The sequence below is a fragment of the Tupaia chinensis genome, unplaced genomic scaffold (assembly GCF_000334495.1).
Source record: "Tupaia chinensis unplaced genomic scaffold, TupChi_1.0 Scaffold141887_1, whole genome shotgun sequence".
Classification (NCBI taxonomy): domain Eukaryota; kingdom Metazoa; phylum Chordata; class Mammalia; order Scandentia; family Tupaiidae; genus Tupaia; species Tupaia belangeri.
The window spans coordinates 913,074-932,168 of record NW_006201743.1 but is presented as its reverse complement, the minus strand read 5'-3'; the positions used below and the strand labels follow the sequence as shown (position 1 = coordinate 932,168).

General features: G+C 38.9%; 1 protein-coding gene and 1 non-coding gene across 3 annotated transcripts in view; one reads left to right on the top strand and one right to left on the bottom strand.

Annotated features, from left to right (window-relative positions):
* The window catches only part of USP12 (ubiquitin specific peptidase 12), a 121,365-nt gene that overhangs the window by 83,035 nt on the left and 19,235 nt on the right, over positions 1–19,095 (top strand). For both annotated transcript variants that reach the window (XM_006163276.2, XM_006163278.2), the window contains 3 exons: positions 4,791–5,020; positions 12,919–12,995; positions 15,121–15,204. In XM_006163276.2, coding sequence (XP_006163338.1) covers positions 4,791–5,020; positions 12,919–12,995; positions 15,121–15,204 — 391 coding nt within the window. The remainder of the gene's footprint in view (positions 1–4,790; positions 5,021–12,918; positions 12,996–15,120; positions 15,205–19,095) is intronic.
* Positions 17,088–17,196, bottom strand: LOC114005084 (U6 spliceosomal RNA). The gene has a single exon (XR_003546998.1). It is a non-coding gene; the product is annotated as a U6 spliceosomal RNA (small nuclear RNA).

Here is a 19,095-nt window from a genome sequence, read left to right as displayed (position 1 = left end):
AATGAACATGGAAGATTTAATGTGAATTTTACCGTGTAATGCAGGAGATGTCAAGCAAAAATCTTAGGTTAAAAGATTCGGGCCAGCAGATGATGTAGTTACGTTGTTGGATCCCATATGACTGACTACAGTTTGAGTCCTGAACCTGGTGACTTGAAACTCAGGCTGGGGGTGTGTGTATGTGATCCCAAGATCCCAGGAAGAAGGAATTGTGGAGTGACCATCTCCCCTGGGGGGTGATTTCTCACTTTCCCTTTCACTGTCTCTGTCTTATCACTAGTCAGTGCGCCCTAAGGCAAAAACCTCTCAAAAAAAAAAAAAAGATTCAGGTTTATAAATCAAACCTGTCTGCAGTGTGACACTGAAGGAAAGAAGACTTTGCTAGTAAGTTGAGCTGACTTGAACTAGACAGATCATACTGGAAATGGTATAGGCTTGACACATTCAGGAAATGGTTTTAACAAATCTGACGGGCTTAGGAGATAATTTGATATTAAGGGTGTGCAGTAGGCAGTGATGGGGAACAGGACAGTAGGCTTTCCGTATGGAAACCTCTGCTCCCGTTCTTGTAGTGAAATTTCAGTACATAACAGCTCTAGATACTCTGCCTATTCCTTACCCCTCAATTTATTCTTTAGAAGTAACTTGATTTTACCAAACCTTTTTTTTTTATTCCATGTCCACACAGAAAGTTATAGGGTCTTTCAATTGGCCTCTGTTTTTCATAAATGGGATCCACTACACATGTTCAGCATCTTTATTTAACTTGTAGTATTTTGGAAATGATTCCATATTAAGTTCATATGGAATTAATTCCTTTTTAAACTACTGCCCAGTGTCCTACAATAAGATTATGCCATAATTTTATGCCAGAGGGTGGGTGCATGCATGCATGTGTTTGCAAGAGATAGAAAAAGTACCCCTTGACGGGGCCTGGTCATGCTGCAGTCCTTTTTCCATTTCTCTACCCCATCAGGGTCCTGGGTACGTGCATGCACTCCAGGAATGTTTCTCAAGCTGCAGAGGCCATGATTCAAGCACTGTTTGGCCATATGGGATTCCAGCTTCCCCTGTATAGAACTGCTGCACTGTGGGGCCAACCCAAAATTAAGTCACAGTTTAAACCATTTTCTGTTGATAATGCATTTGGGATATTTTCATATTTTTGCTGTTATAAGTGAACAGCCATATCCATGCTTACCTCAGTACTTGCACAGATATTTTACCAGGCATTGATATCTAGAACTAGTAAAGGTGTTATCAGAATTGTGCTTTAGGGACCAGCAGTTAGTGTAATGGCAAAAAAAATCTCTCTCTCTCAAAAAAAAAAAAGAATTGTGCTTTAGACCAAGCCAAGCTAGTTTACACCGCCCCAACAGCAATGGCTGAGAATGTCTGTTTCTCCACTCTTAAGCCAACACCATATGCTAAATCATTTTTTATTTTGACAAAAGTAATGATTTTTTTTTAAGAGGTTTTTTTCTATAGGGCGTGTGCACTCACCAGAGAGACAGAGAGAGACAGACAGACAGAAAGCAAGAAATCACCTCCCAGGGGGGATGGCCACGCCACAATCCCTTCTCCTCCATTCTCCTCTTGGGATCTTGGGCACGCACGCACATGCACCTGGCATGAGTTTAAGCCACAGGGTCCAGGACTCGAACCGCGGTCGACCACACAGGAGTCCAGTGACATAGCCAGTACGCTAACTGCTGGTCCCACAAAAGTAATGATTTTTGATGTCATTGTTTTAATTTTATTTTTCAGTCACTTCCATATTTGGGCATTTGTATTTCTCCTCTAAATTGTCTGGTATTTCCCTTTGCCAGCTTTTGGGTTGATTTTCCTTTTCTTGTTTTGTAAAAGAGTGTTTTGAACATTCTAGGTATTAAGCTTTTCTAAACTCTGGATATTAATATGTAGATATGTTTTCCTAGTTTGTCACTTGTCTTCATTTTTGGCCGTTTTTGCCATGCAGAAGTTAAGTTTTATGTAGTCAGTTCTTTCTTTCGCAGGTTTAAATTCTGTTGAGTAACAACGGCAACAATAATAGCAAGCGCTTAGGATCTTTGCGTGTTTACAGTATTGTCTTCTAAGTGCTGTTAATCTTCTTCACCACCTGAGGGGTCGGTATTATCTGCCTGCTTTTCAGATGAGGGACTTTAGTGCAGCCAGACTGAGCGCCTCTGACTTACATTTAACGAGAGGTGGAACCTCGATATAACGAGAGGTGGAACCTTGATACCAATCCAAACAATCTGGCTTTAGCAGCTCTGTCTCAAGTTGATACATTTTAAAGGTAGTGACACCAGGATTACAATGATTTATTTGAATATCCCTTCTAATAAATATTTTTCTTGTTCTCATTTTATTTTTACAATGCATTTTTCTTTTCTTATCATTGTTGCTAGAGGGCACATGTGCTTTCCAGAGAGAGACAGAGAGGAAAAAAGCACCCTCCAATGGGATGTGGTCACACCATAGTCTCTTCTCCCTCTTGTCAGGATTTTAGGCACACATACATATGTGCCTGGCATCTTTTTCAAGCTGCAAGGGCTGGCATTCGAACCATGTGTTTGACTGTGTGGAATCTAGCTCCCTTAACCACGGTACCATGGGGTACATGTGGCCACAATAAGTTTTCAGAGGAAGATAGGAATCCAGTTTATAGATAGAGCAATAAAAAAAAAAAATTATTACCATGGGATTGAGCATCTCTTCATATATCTTAGCCCTCTCCCCACCCCTTTTTTAATCAATTGCTGATTTCAAGTCCTTTGTCCATTTTGACTTTTTGGGTTTTTTTTTTTAGAGGATTTTGCTACAGGGCACGTGCACTCACCAGAAAGACAGATACAGAAAGTGAGAAATCACCCCTGGATGACCACACTGCAATCCCTTCTCCTCCATTCTCCTCTCAGGATCTTAGGTATGCACGTACATGCGCCCGGCAGGAGTTTAAGCCACTGGGTCCAGGACTCTAACCGTGGTCGACTACATGGGAGTCCAGCGACACAGCCATTATATCATCTGCTGATCCCCATTTTGATTTTTTTTTTTTTTTTTTTTTTTTGGTACAAGGACTTTAAGGTTGAAGATGTTAATAATTTTTAAGATTCACAGTCTTATTTTTTAACTTTTTTTTTTTTTTTTAATTTCCAGAGGACTGTGTGCTCACCAGAGTGAGATGAGAGAGAGAGAGGAAAAAAACACCCCAGGTGGAGAGAGGCCATGCTGCAATCCCTTCTCCATCTCTTAGGGTTTTGGCATGCATGAGTCCAGCTTGTTTTTCAAGCCCCTGGAGTATGGACTTGAACCCCAGTTGGCCATATGGGACCTGGCTCTCTTAACCACTGGGCTTTGGAGTTGGCCCAACTTTTAAAATTATTTCTAATACATATTGTGTCATGATGTATTTTTCTGTGCAAAAATGCATCATGACTTTCCCGATGACCTAATAGAACTTAATTTTATTTAGTTTTATCTGTAGCTCTTACTGAATGTAATTTTTAATGCCATTTATCTTAGAAAGATTTTCCTTTAAATTTTCTTCTAAATTTTTTTTGTGTGCCTTTAAAAAATGTAACTAATCTTTTTGAAATTTATTAAATGTGCACTGGGTATCTAAAAATAAAATATCCTAACTAGGAAATTTTCCTTAATGTATCTTACTGAGTAGTTCATAGGTGGTGGTTAGTGAGTGGGTCTTGCTGGGCTTTACTTTGTATGTTGCACAGTGGAACTGGGCTGTCTGGTTGAATCCTGGCTCCGCCATTTCCTGGTAGTGTGACTTTGACTTTGGATCTATTTCTTCATTTTAAATTAAGGTTAATAACAATATTACACAGTTATGAAGAGGATCAAATAAGACACTGACTTTAACGTCCTTACTGTTCTGTAGTAGGCATGTGTAATGCCACCAGTGTTCCCTTATATGCACTCACTTGTATAAGTGCAGGAAACGTTTCATGGAGGCATAGAATCTCACATTTGGGAGGGACTTCACAGAGTATATACATTAAAAAGATAATTCCTGGGACCAGCAGTTAGCATAATAGCTATGTTGCTGGACTCCCAGGTAGTCGACCGCAGTCTGAGTTCCGGACCCAGTGGCTTAAACTCACGCCGGGCGTGTGTGCGTGCAACACCCAAGATCCCGAGAGGAGAATGGAAAAGCAGGGATTGCGGCATGGCCATCCCCGCCGGGAAGTGATTTCTCACTTTCCGTTTGTTTCTCTCTTTCTGGCGAGTGCACACGCCCTATGGCAAAAAACTCTCAAAATAAAAAAAAGATAATTCCTGATACTGTTATTTCTAAATTTGACTGCACACTAGTCAGTTGGAGGACTTCGAAAAAGCCCCAGGTTCTGAACCACACCTCTCTGGGATGTATGGTCAGTAATTTATTTTTAGAAAGTCTGTGGTTCTTGAGCTGTTGTCCAGCTTCTGCTTTGAAGCTTGCCATATTGTAATTTTGGAATAATGGATTAGATGGGCTCACAAAAGGCAGTGGCGTCCTTTCTTTCCAATATCTGTTGTATAAAAGGTGTAAGGATAATTACTCATGGATCAGTTAATATTGTTTACAAAATAAATGATTCTCCTTCATCTGACCTTTTATTTTTTTCCCCAACTCAGTATACATTTTAGATGTGAAAGTCATCTTTTTCTTGTGCATTAGAAATAATGCTGAACGTTTGCTCTGATAGGATACTAGATGTTCCTTTTTAAATATGTTTATTTAATAAAGTTAATCTGGAATCTCTAACATTTTATTTTTATTTTTTTAGAACTTTTTGACAACTACATGCAGCAAGATGCCCATGAATTCTTAAATTACCTACTAAATACAATTGCTGATATTTTACAAGAAGAGAGGAAGCAGGAGAAACAGAATGGCCGCTTACCTAATGGTAACATTGATAGTGAAAACAACAACAGCACACCAGACCCAACATGGGTTCATGAGATTTTTCAGGGAACATTAACTAATGAAACCAGATGTCTTACTTGTGAAACTGTAAGTATATCATGAAGTTTTGTATAGAAAAATTTTACTTCAGAGATGTTCTTTGAGGATGAGAGAATGAGAGATAAACTTGGAATTGTAATTCTTAGGTGTAGTATAAATCTTAAAGATGTACTTTATCTTTTTCTTTGCAGAGATTTTTGCTATAGAGCACATGCACTCACTGGAGAGACACAGAAAGACAGAGAGACAGAAAGCGAGAAGTCACCCCCCATGGGGATGATCATGCTACAGTCCCTCCTCCATTCTCTTCTCAAAATTGTGGGCATGCATGCATATGCACTTGGCATGAGTTTTAAGCCACCTGTTCTGGGGGACAAACCACGGTTGACTGTATGAGAGTCCAGCGATATAACCATTATGCCATCTGCTGATCCCAAAGATGTACTTTCAGTTGAAAGGAAATTGTACTTTTATGTAATATCATTTGTTTATTTATTGGAGAGGTTTTTGCTATAGGGTGCATGCACTTGCCAGAAAGAAAGAGACAGAGACAGAAAGCAAGAAATCATCCCCCGGGGGGGATGGCTACACAGCAGTCCCTTCTCTTCCTCTCTCTTCTTCCAGATCTTGGGCACGCACGCACATGTGCCCAGTGTGAATTTAAGCCACCGGGTCCAGGACTTGAACCACGGTCGACTACATGGGAGTCCAGCAACATAGCCATTATGCCAATTGCTGGTCCCTGTAATATCATTTATTGACAGTGAATACATGAGGTGATAAAAAGGTAGTTAATGAATGAATGTAAATAAATAAATTTAAATTAAAAAAAAAACAATTTGAACTGTTTGCTTTTGTTTCAATTTGGGAGGCCACAGAACCATGGTATTGAAATTGTATGTCTTAAGCTCGGAGGAAATTTACAGATCAGGAAGGTGTATTAATTTGTATTTCCTTTTTCTAGTTATACATAGTGTCTGTTTGCAATAAAAAATAAAGCGTACTCTGTTACACGTAAGGAGGAGAAATGCCTTTTGGCTGGATACTTTGTAAGGATGGGTTTAAAAACTAGTTACTTTGGATGGATACCCTAGCTACCCTTGCACCCCTTTTATATTCTGTCTACTTACCTAATTTCTCACTTGTGGAATGAGAGATCAGATTTACTTAATCAAGCATTCATTATCCAATTTTGTCAAGTGAGCCAATAATTTTCTTTATAACATTTCCCCTCATTCTGTACAGAATCCGGTTTAGAATTGGCCATTGCATGTAGCTATAATTCATTAGCCTTTTTAAGACTGTGCTTCCCTCCCTGTTTCTAATCAGATGTTCTCATTTTAAGTTTATCTAATGTTTCTTCCTAATTAGGTGGATTATTTACTCTTGGCTAGAATACTGCATGTTATGTCCTTCTCAGGACATTATGTATGTAGATACTCGGTACCCATCTGCCCCTTACTGGTGACACTCATTTTGATCACCTGGTCACAGTGCTGTTTAGTTGCTCCACTTTGTCCACTTGAATGACTAAATCAGACAAACTTAACCCTGGCAGAGGTAAATAAGGAATCTTTTTTGTGTATTCTCCTGATGGAGACGGGGGTGGGGAGGGGGGAGGACAACCACAACCACCAGGATGGGTGGCTATGCCACAATCCCTTCCCCTCCATTCTCTCAGGATTTGTAGAACACACACACACACACACACACACACACACACACACACACAGGCCCAATGTATTTCTTGAGCCCCTGAGTCCAGCACTCAGACTGCTTAGTTGGTGATGTGGAATGCAGCCATCTTAACTACCAGGTCCCCAGGTGGCCCCAGGAACCGTCTTTTTTTATTTTTTTATTTTTTTCCCCTTTAAGTTAATAGACTTGAGAAAAATTGAGGGCAAAGTACAGAGTTCCTATGTTTTTCCTCTCGGTCCCCTCCTCCACTTCCCCGTTATTAACACCTGGTATTAATATACTGCGTTTGTCTCATTCAGCCAGCCGATATTGATACATCATTAATTACAATCAGTAGTTAATAGTAGTGGTCTCTGTTTTGGTGGTGTGTTTTCCATGGTTTTGACAAATGTATAATGACTTGTGTCACCATTATATAGTATCATACGGAATCGTTTCCCTGCCCTTAAAAGTCCTCTCTATGTGTTCATTTGTCTCTCTGTTCTAACTCATGGCAGCCACTGATGATTCTACTGTCTGTGTATTTTTACTTTTTTAGAATGTTTTATAGTTGGAATCACACATTATTTAGTCTTTTCAGATTGACTCCTTCCACTTAGCAGTGTGTATTGTAAGATTTGTTCATTTCTTTTCGGGGCTTGGCTTTTCTTTAAAATTCTTGAATAACATTTCACTGTATGGTGTATCAAATTTTTTTTATCCATTCACCTACTGAAGGGTATCTTGCTTGCTTTCAAGTTTTGGTGATTTTGAGTAAACGGCTATACACATCTGTGTAAAAGTTTTCATATGAACATATATTTTCAACTCCTTTGGGTAAATACCAAGTACAGTTGCTGGATCATAACATCAGAGTATGTTTCTCCCTGTAAGAAACTACCATGTGTGTTTTAAAGTGGCTGTACTGTTTTCTATTCCTGCCAGCAGTGAGTAACAATTCTTTTTTCTCAACATCCACGTCAGCATTTGATGGTGTCAATGTTTTGGATTTTGGCCATTCTGATAGTTGTGTAGTGATACCGTGTTTTAATTTGCAAGTCTCCAGTGATAGCTGATGATGGTGATGATGATGATGATGATGATGATGATGATGATGGTGGTGATGGGCTTTTCATATGCTTATTAGCAGCCATCCGAGTATCTTCCTTACTAAAATGTCTTCCATTCAGTTTTTTTTTTTTTTTTTTTTTCTTTTTTAAGAGAGATTTTTTTCTTCTGGGTGTTTGAGCTTACCGGAGACATAGAGACAGTGAGAAAGAGAAAGGGAGAAGCTACCTCCCAGGGGGGCTGGCCATGCCATAATACCTTATTTCCATTCTCCTCTCAGGGCTGTGGACATGCATACACACATCAGGTGTGAATTTCACACTGCTGACTTGAACCATGATTGACCATGTGGAAGTCCAGCACCTTAACCACTGTGCCCCCTGCTGGCCCCTCTTTGGTTCAGTTTTTAATTGCTAGAGGATCCGTATGTCAGCTAGCCAGAGAGAAGGAGAGAAAGAAAGCATCCCCCCATGGGGCATGATCATACTGCAATCCCTTATCCATCTGGTTAAGGTTGGAGATGTGCATGTACGCATGCCTGGAGTATATTTTCAAGCCTCCTAGGGCTGGGATTCAAACTATAGTGAGCCTTGTGGAATATGGCTCCCTTTACCATTAGGCTAGGGTGGATGGCCCTCATTTTTAAATGTTGTGTGTATGTGTGTGCTTGTTTTAAGTGGATCTTTTTGTTATATTGGGTTGTTGGGAAAGTCATGATACATTCTTGCATTAAAAAAATAGAAAAATACTTATGTCGACTACATCTAAAATACTAGGTGTGACTTTCACAACCACCTAGTACTTTTGAATACCAGTGCTTTTTCAGATCAGCCTTTTGGAATATTTTCTCCCAGTCTCTGGCTTGTCTTTTCATTCTTGACAGAACAGAAGTTTTTAATGTTAATGAAGTCCAACTTTTTCTTTTATGGATCATACTTTTGGTATTTTATCTAAAAACTAATCCACAAACCCAAGGTCACCTAGATTTTTTATCCTGGAGTTTGATAGTTTCGCATTTTATATTTAGGCCTGAATCCATTTTGAGTTAATTTTTATGTAAGTTATAAGGGCTGTGACTATTTTCATGCGGATGTTCACTCGTACAAGCACCCTTTGTTAAAAAGACTGTTCTCCATTAAATTGCCCTTGCTGCTTGGTCAAAGATAAGTTGATTTATTTGTGTGGTTGTATTTCTTTATGTATAAAGAGGGGCCTCTGTATTCTGTTCCATTGGTCTGCACAGTCTTGATTCCTATAGCCTTACAGTAAATCCTACAGTCCGATAGTGTCAGTCTTTTGCCTTTCTTCTTTTTCAATGCTAAGTTGACCATTCTAGGTCTTTTGCCTTTTCCATATAAACTTTAGATTCAGTTTTTCAATAACCATGAAGTATCTTGCTGGAATTTTGATTAGGATGTTGCTGAATCTGTAGATCAAGAAATAACATCTTGACAATATCAAGTTTTATTTACCTCTTTGATTTCTTTTATCTGAGTTTGGTAGTTTTTCCTCCTAACTGATTATATACATATTTTGTTCTATATCTCTCTGAAGTATTTCATGCTGGGAGAGGTACTAATGTAAATGGCATTCATTCATTCAGCATGTCTTTTTGGTTCAGTCATGACTAAAAAGATACAATCTTGAAATAAAAGCTGTTACTTACACCAGTGAGTGATCTTTTGGCTGTTGGTTATGCATTATCTTTTTAACAATAGTCAGACATTTGTAAAATGATCACTGTCAATAGTGTAATTTTAATGATTGAAGGACACAAAAATTGGTAAATAAATAACATATCTTTTCTAAATAAATTCTTAGTGGTGAACCTCTGTCAAATCAAGGCATATAACTGAGTGTGTGCACACAGCAGCAGCAGGCTGTAAAGACACCCGGGGGTCAGAGGAACGAAATCTCTGTGTGCTCTTTTATTGCCCTAACCATTAGTTAATTGCAGTATTGGCTTGACTGGACAGATGTTAGGACTTGGGCTCAATACTAATCTTTACTCAGTCAAATCAAGTCTAGTTATTGTCTTAATAGGAATTTTTATGATGTATCTTTTTAAAAAATATTATCCTAACTGAATTCCAGGCTTTAAAAAACATACTGCCCAATGATTAGAGCAGTATTCAGTTGAAATAACGACAGTTGCTTGGTGTTTATTGTAACATGATTTGATCTATAGTAGATGTCAGAATATGTATGATTCAGCCTTCTTCAACGAAACAAATAGTTGCATTTGCTTATTAACCTGTTGAGAAATACAGTAGTGAGTGAGGCTGGCGAGGAAGTTTTGGGGACCCTACGTATAGGCCTGTGGGACACTCTGCCAAAGCCTTTGAAGTTTATTTTCTAGGCTGAGGAAGCAGGGAGTGGAGGTTCAATATTTTTGAAGGAAAAGCTGATATCAGCTATTCTTGTTCATACTGATTAATTATTAATGTGATTTATAGAGGATAGATAAAAATCCTTCTACCTCTTCTTCATCAGGTCCTCTGTGGTCTGCATTACATGTTTGCAGATAGTTTTCCAAGAATTAAGAGTATGAATTGAGACTACTTATAATCTGAGATTCAATAAATGATCATATTACCGTTTCTTTATCAAACTAAGCTGAAGGGTTGACATCCAAGGTTTCTCAAAGTAAATAAATATAGTTTCTTTGTTCAGTATTACATCATATTTACACATCTACTACCCAGGTAGAAGATGTGTAGAGGGACGTAGATGATGAGTAAGACATGGCTTTGATCTTAATGTGCTCGTAGAGTAGTGAAGACTGGCTGGCACATAGGCAGTTCCAGTACAGTGTGTTTTGGTATAGGTAAATGCAGGGGATGTCATGTAAGCCAGAGAGCTGTAGAGCTAACCCAGGCGGGTGTGGGAGAGGTTTGGGAAGGCTGGGGATGGGCTTTCAGGAGCTTAGTGCAGTGTGCAGTTATTAACATCTCCAGCATAGGAGGCTGCTTTCTATAGTATCCCTTCTGGTGGTAGTCTTTGTTCTGTGAGGGTTTCTTCTAGATCTCATTGCCTTTTCTTTTCTCATCTATTCTTTGAAAAAAAAAAAAAAATTCCCAGAGGGTATATGCGCTCAAGGGGAGAAGATGGGGAGGAGGAGGAAAGCACCCTCCCCCAGTGGGAGATGTGGTCACGCCATGGTCTCCTCCTCTCTTCCTCTTAGGATTTGAGGCATACAGACACACACACCTGACATCTGTTTCAAGTCACCGTGGCTTGCTGGGATTTGACTCATACAGTCAGCCATGCTCACATGAATAAGATGTGTCTTTGATCTTTGTCCAGCTCTCTCAACCACTAGGCCATGGGACCGGCCCTCCATTTATCCCTTAAATATCAGTGTTCACTAGGGTTTCATCATGGGTTGCTTCTCACTCTGCAGTGGGAGGCTCCTGGTCCATTTTTATGATTACATGAGTCCCAAGGCCAGATGCCCAGCCTAGAACCCCTTTTTCCCTGAGTTTTAGACACATGTCTTCTGATACTTGGTGTGATATGATATCAGGACAGATTGGCCTAACAGCGGCTAGACGTGTTCACATCCACTTTTTTTTTAAAAGAATTAATTAATTATTATTACTATTATTTTTTTTTTTTCACTGAGTTTTGCCAGTCAAAGACAGAGAGAGGGAAAGCGAGAAAGCAAGCCACCAAATCTGGGATTTGAACTGCAGTTGGCCATGTATGAATTCCAGTGCCTCAGTCACTGTGCCACCTGCTGGCCCTCACAACCACTTTTAAAAGTACCACCTGGCACCAACACAATTGCAAATATAAACCTAGTAACCCAAATACATTCTGAGGACCCAGAGTTCCTTTATGTTACAGTTTTTATGTTATCATAAAAGTGAAAATTTAAAATAAAGATCCAAGACAATGTCTGAGAACTTCATTTTGAGAAATACAGACCTCTTTTTGAGAAACATGACTTGCATCTTCTCTTTAGTTGACACACAGACCACTGCATCTAGCTTCAGCTCCCTCTGCCGTACTGTCTCTTGTCACCCTACCCACCAGCCAGCACGGGGCTGGTTATTTCTCCCCGCACACATATGTTCTCCTTCCTCTCTGGTGATTTTCACTGGATATTTTGAGACCCCATTCAGTTGTTCCGTACTTACTACTCTTTATACTGTACAGTGGAATTACATCTTATGTGGCGATCTAGGTCCTAAGGGTAGCTCAGTGTAGAAATTACAGAAGGTCAAAATCACTCTCAAAATTCCCTCACACTGTCCATAAGCTACAGTGTGCACAGTGCCCATTTACTCACATCTGCATAAGTGTGTGATACGCACAGCCACACCATCTACCACAACTCAGTGATACCGATCTTATATCATCGATACAGTATGAAAACAGGAAATCGTTTGGCTGCTAAGTTTACAACCAGTGTGGATGGGAGCCCCAGGAAACTGAGTCTGACCTGTCCCCTGCACATGCTCACCTTGGGATTAGACCACTGAAGGAAATAGCCGAGTCATTTAGTCTAAACTTCTGTCCTATTTCAATTCAAAAGAGCCAGAAGAACATTGTTTTTGATAAGCTGATTTATCTACAAATCAAATAAAACTTAATATTGTGTTTTTGTGAGGAAAAAAGTAGGTCTTAAGTGAAGAACATAATTTGTCTTTTTGGAGAATTCTTTTCTTAAATGATAAAACAGTATAGGTAACTTACATACCCTGGCCTTTTGTTTTTAAACGTTAAGACAGGGTGTTGCTGTGTTGTTATCCTACTGTGGCCACTTGCCCAGTAGCCGAGACCCTAGGCTACAAGTGGGCCTCGGTCTGCTGAGTAGTAGCATCTACCAGTGCAGCCTGCCGAGGCTCAGCCTCGGCCTGTGCTTTTTTTAAGAATCAGTATATATGATACATTTTATTTTATGCTTTAATGGAACACTAAGATTTTAAAAAGTAATGAAATTTCATGTCGTGCTAGCCTTTGCCAGTAAGAGAATCAATTAAGTGTGTACTTTAGTGTTTTACCTGTACATATGATAAGAGTTATTTATTCACTGTCCTTTTGCATTATCCAGATCAAGTAGTTTTCTTTGAACTTGAGGAGACATAATTGTTTACATACTTAACTACTAATAATAGAACACATTTAACTCTGTGAATTGGGAACTGTAGCTTACTAATATGAAGCAGTCAAATATTATTTCTTATTTTTTACAGATAAGCAGTAAAGATGAAGATTTTTTAGATCTTTCTGTTGACGTGGAACAAAACACATCAATTACTCACTGTTTAAGGTATGTGTGAAGCTACTTCTTTTGAAGTGTAGTGACTGTTTTTGGTCTGAATATAGTCATGTACTGCTTAATGACAGGGATATATTCTACGAAACGTGTTACCAGGCTATTTCTTCACTGTGTGGACATCATAGAGTGTATTTACACAAACCTGGATGGCTCAGCCTGTCATACCTAGGTTGTGTGGTATAGCCCGTTGCTCGTAGGCCAGAAGCCTGGTTAGCTGTTCCTTATTCCCCTGATTTTGGAGAATTCTTTTCTTAAATGATAAAACAGTATAGGTAACTTACATACCCTGGCCTTTTGTTTTTAAACGTTAAGACAGGGTGTTGCTGTGTTGTTATCCTACTGTGGCCACTTGCCCAGTAGCCGAGACCCTAGGCTACAAGTGGGCCTCGGTCTGCTGAGTAGTAGCATCTACCAGTGCAGCCTGCCGAGGCTCAGCCTCGGCCTGTGCTTTTTTTAAGAATCAGTATATATGATACATTTTATTTTATGCTTTAATGGAACACTAAGATTTTAAAAAGTAATGAAATTTCATGTCGTGCTAGCCTTTGCCAGTAAGAGAATCAATTAAGTGTGTACTTTAGTGTTTTACCTGTACATATGATAAGAGTTATTTATTCACTGTCCTTTTGCATTATCCAGATCAAGTAGTTTTCTTTGAACTTGAGGAGACATAATTGTTTACATACTTAACTACTAATAATAGAACACATTTAACTCTGTGAATTGGGAACTGTAGCTTACTAATATGAAGCAGTCAAATATTATTTCTTATTTTTTACAGATAAGCAGTAAAGATGAAGATTTTTTAGATCTTTCTGTTGACGTGGAACAAAACACATCAATTACTCACTGTTTAAGGTATGTGTGAAGCTACTTCTTTTGAAGTGTAGTGACTGTTTTTGGTCTGAATATAGTCATGTACTGCTTAATGACAGGGATATATTCTACGAAACGTGTTACCAGGCTATTTCTTCACTGTGTGGACATCATAGAGTGTATTTACACAAACCTGGATGGCTCAGCCTGTCATACCTAGGTTGTGTGGTATAGCCCGTTGCTCGTAGGCCAGAAGCCTGGTTAGCTGTTCCTTATTCCCCTGAATATTCTAGGTAATTATAATACAAAGCTATTTGTGTATCTAAACACAGAAAAGGAACTGTTTAAAATACGGTATAAGAGATTAAAAGTGGTATACTATAGGGTTTTTACCATGAATGGAGCTTGCAGGACTGGAAGTTGTTATGGGTGAGTCAGGAAGTGAGTGTTGAGCGAATGGGAAGGCCTGGGACATTACCATACTCTACTGTGGGCTTTATAAATACTACACTTAGATTACACTAAGTTTATAAAAGTATTTTTCTTTCTTCAATAATATATTAGCTTATTTACTTTATCAAGTTCTTAAAGTTTTAACTCTTTTGTAACAAAACACCACTTAAAATACAATTTATTCTATAGCTGTAAATATATTTCTTTACATCCTTATTCTATAAGTTTTTTCTATTTTAATTTAAAAAGTTTTAAAACATTTTTGTTAAGAACTAAGACACACAGACGCAGCCTAGGCCTATGCGGGTCATGATTATCAGTGTCACTGCCTTCTACCTCCACGTCTTGTTCACTGAAAGGGCCATGGTGGACAAAACAACGTGAGGTTAAATCAAGGGCAGGAGAAAATGATGCCATCAAGAGGCGTGAACACACAATGTATGAGATGGTAATGGTCTAATACATACTGTTTTACAGTACACTTAAAAAAATAAGTAGGAGTATATGCTAAAGATGAAAAGTAGAGAATAGTAAATATATACACCAGTAACATAGTTATCATGACCAAGTACACTTCCGTATGTGCTGTATGTGTGTATGCCTGGTAGTGCAAGTTTGTTTACACCAGCATCACCACAACACACGAGTGATGCGTTATGCTTGAGTGTTTAGGATGGCTGTGATGTCACTAGGCAATGGGAATTTTTCAGTCCCATTATAGTATTATGGGATTACCATTGTGTATACTGTACGATGACTAAATGTCATGCAGCATGCGAGCGTATTTTTAAATGAATACGTGCTTTTCTGGTATATGCAAAGTAAACTTATTTTTAATTTTATACAGGGGTTTTAGCAACACAGAAACACTATGCAGTGAATACAAATATTACTGTGAAGAGTGTCGCAGCAAACAGGAAGCACACAAACGGTAATTTAGTGTTTTGTTTTTTTTAAGTTTTAGTGATTCTTAGGATCACTAAATAGATGTCATAGATGGGCTTTCTTAGCTGAAGGTGATTTATGAAAGTTTACACTGAGTAAAAATTGTTAATTTTATCAACAACAGTTAAGGCTCATTAAGTATTACTAGATAGCTGATATTCCACTCAATGCCTTTGTTAAAAAAATTCTGTACCCTTAATTGGTTTTCCGTGTTTAGTGATTGCTTAATAATCATAAACCAGGATAGTTAAAATGCTGGGCTTTGAACCTTTCCTGATGATTGGACTTTTTTCTCGGTGAAGAGTGGTGAGGGAGAAGGATTGCCCTTGGCCACATTCCAGTGTCTGCCGTTCCTGCCTGGGATGTGGCCGGCTGTTCTCTCGGTATGCTGTTAAGACTGGTTTGGTGCCAAGGAATGGGATCTGTGTCGTCATGATCACTTTACTTTTTATTTTGTAACTACCTTAAATAAAGAGAAAAGTTGTATGACTAGTGCCAAGAATCTTTTTTAACCCTAAACCATTTAAGAAACTTACTGATAAATGCTTCACAAACCTGGGCACATTTTAATAGATATTTTGTACCAACAAGGAAATTTTCCTATCTACCCATATTCTTCTAAATCAGGAAAGTAACATTGACATACTGCTGTTACCCCAGAGATTATTAAACCCTTTGGAATAACTCGATATTCCAGTAATGCCTTTATGGAAGGAGGATCCAGTCCAGAATTACACATTGCATTGCATTTGGTATTTGTTATTTATCTCTCTCTGTCTCTTTTTTATTAATTGCCAGAGGTTATGTAACTTGGCAGAGAGAAAGAGAGAGAGAGAAATAGAAAATGCATCCCCACAATGGGCGATGAGGTGTGATCATACCACAATCCTTTTCCTACATTTCTCTTTCCCATTGAGATTTTGAACATGCACACATATATGCCCAGCATGTTTTTCAAAGCACTGGGGCTGGGATTTGAACTGCCGTCAGCCATGTAGGGTCTAGCACTTGATGTACAGCACCTAACTGCTAGGCTGCAAGACTGGTCCTTATATCCCTTTATGGTTTTTTTTTTTTTCTTTCTTTCTTTTTTTCTTTCTTTCTTTCTTTCTTTCTTTTTTTCTTTTTTTTTTTTTTTTTTAGAACAGTTCCAAAGTCTTTTCTTGACTTTAATGATATTGATTCTTTTGGAAATCACAGGCTAGTTATTTTGTACAAATCCCTTAAGTGGGTTTGTCTCATATTTTCTCATGATTAGTTTCAGGTTATATATTGTAGATAGGAATCTTACAGAAGCTATGCTCTGTTCTCCTCATGGCAGTCTACTGTGTCACACACGATTCTGATTTCCCAAGACCACTCCTAAGTGTGGTGATTTCCGAGAAGAACTCATAGTACTGAGCATAGAGTTGTGCCCGCTACTGACACTTACTGTACGGAAAGGCTACGTAGCACAGTCGGCAAAGGGGAAAGCCAGCAACTTTGTAGAGCGAGTGTCCTAGTGGGAGATACACAAGACAATACGGGGAGCTTATCCCAGACTCAGTGCCAGGGCGTTTATTGAGGGCTGGACACGAAGGCACCCTCTGGCTAACATGCACCAAAATTCCAGATTCACAGAAGGTAAGAAGCAAGTATTCAGCATAAACCATCTTTTTTTTTTTTCAAACAGTGTAGACACAGTGCAACACCCTTTCCGATTAGGGAATGAATTTATTTCCCAGATGCTAAATAAGCACCATCATTGCAAACAGGCCTTCCTAAGGGTAGTCAGAGGACACGTTAACCCTCATTAGTGGTGGTGGTATCACTGAACTCTCTCTCTCTCTTTTTTTTTCCTGTGCCCCAGTGAGGAGCTGATGCTTTATTAAAAATATGGAATGCTTCACGAATTTGCGTGTCATCCTTGTGCGCAGGGGCCATGCTAGTCTTCTCTGTATCATTCCAATTTTAGTATGTGTGCTTCCGAAGCAAGCACGCTGAACTCTTGATTAAGGCGATGTTTCTGAGAGTTCTCCACTGATAAGCCAACCTTTTCCCCTTTGTAGTGTATAAGCATTTTTTGTGAATATATTTAGAATTGTAAATATCTCTTCTTCAATGAACTTTTAATTTATTAATTAGAAAATCTCAGTGTGAACTTAAGGATTTCCATTTTATTCAGTAGATTATTATCCATTACCATTCTTACTAATTTTCATGCTCAAATTGTCCTTCATCTGGCCAGGGAGAGCACCTGCAGCCTGGCTCCTGTCTTCCTGATGTGCTTCCTCATTCTTGAGCCCTCCCTTTCTTCCTGGCACATGGTGTTCCAGGCTCTCTACTTGCCCCTGTCACAAGGCCAACCATTTCTCCAAGGAGCCCTGGTTCTTTTTAGGGAGAATGATGCTCAGAAATTAGGATCTTGTATAGGTGTGCTTGTTGCTACTGGGATGTCACTATTTCCAAGTCCCCTTGATGAACACAGCTAGCGAATACATGAATACACACATGCAAAAGTTTACATTTGCTTGTTTCTCTTATTCGTTGATCTGTCTATTGAGAACAATTGACAGTTATTTCACCAAAAAAAGCCAGTTCCATAGAGTTCATTCTAGTGTCTCTCTCTTTTTTTAAGTTTATTTATTTATTTCATGAGAAAGAAGCACCCTAACAAGGTCTTGATGCCATGATCCACGCCAGCCTTCAACTAGCCTTGGATCATGGACACATGTGTGCCTGGCATACTCAGGGAGGTCTCTAGGCTTGAACTGGGAACTTTTCCACGTGTGATTGTCTCAGAGTGTCACATTTCACTGTTGCACCACTGTCTGGCCCACTGCTTGTGATTACAGCTACAATTTAATTGTAATTCTCGTCTCTGACAGTGTATTTTGGCTTCTTTGATTCATACTCTCATTTACGTATTTGATCAGTACACCCGCTGGTAAACACTCTTCGTCTCCCTACTGGGCCCTGTCACATACATGTGTGCACATGTCATGCGTGTTTGTTCACATGTTTGTGCATGCGCATACACACACACACACTTATGCTCTTTCTCTCTCTCTCACACACACACACACACACACACACACACACACACTTACGCTCTTTCTCTCTCTCTCCCTCCCTTCTTCCTCCTTTGTCTCATGCAGACACCCTCGTTTTGCCTGGGCTCCTCTCTTCCCCTTCCTACACAGGTTCATCTGGCCCCATGTACTGGTAGGACTGAATTGTTTATAAAGGGATGGGGAAGAGCTCAGATTTTTAAATGATTGTATTTTTGTTTTTGTTTTAGACACAGACTTATCTGCTAGGAAGGGAAGTAGTTTTGGTAATGGATACAGATAATCAAAGCAAACATCACTGTTCTCATCTCTTAGTGCAGATGATGGGCACACCTAAGATGAGTTCGATCAGAAGCATGGGGAACTCATGTATTAGATTCATCTTGAAAATGTCCTGCAAAGTATCCAAGACTGCTGGTTAAGGAAAATAGAGTCAAACTAAATGTAGCTAAGAGTAATACAATTTGCAAGCATTATTGACTACATGGAGGAAAGCCCATCTGTGTACAAAAGCTGCCCACAAACAGAATGACAGTTACCCAAGTGGTCATACATGAGTAATTGAGAATTGTCTTTAAATTGTTTAGAAGACAGCCTCGAGATTTTTAATACATTATTTAATAGTTTATTAAATTATGAGCTTAGATTCTTTGTGAATAAATTAGAAAACATGGATGAGTGTAAATCAATTAAGAAAAACTACTAAAACACTTTATATATTTTTTTATTTAATTTTATTTATTCATTCATTTATTTTTTAATTTGACCAGAGAGAGACAGAGGGTGAGAGTGAGAGAAAAAGTGAGAAAGCAAGCCACCAGATTCAG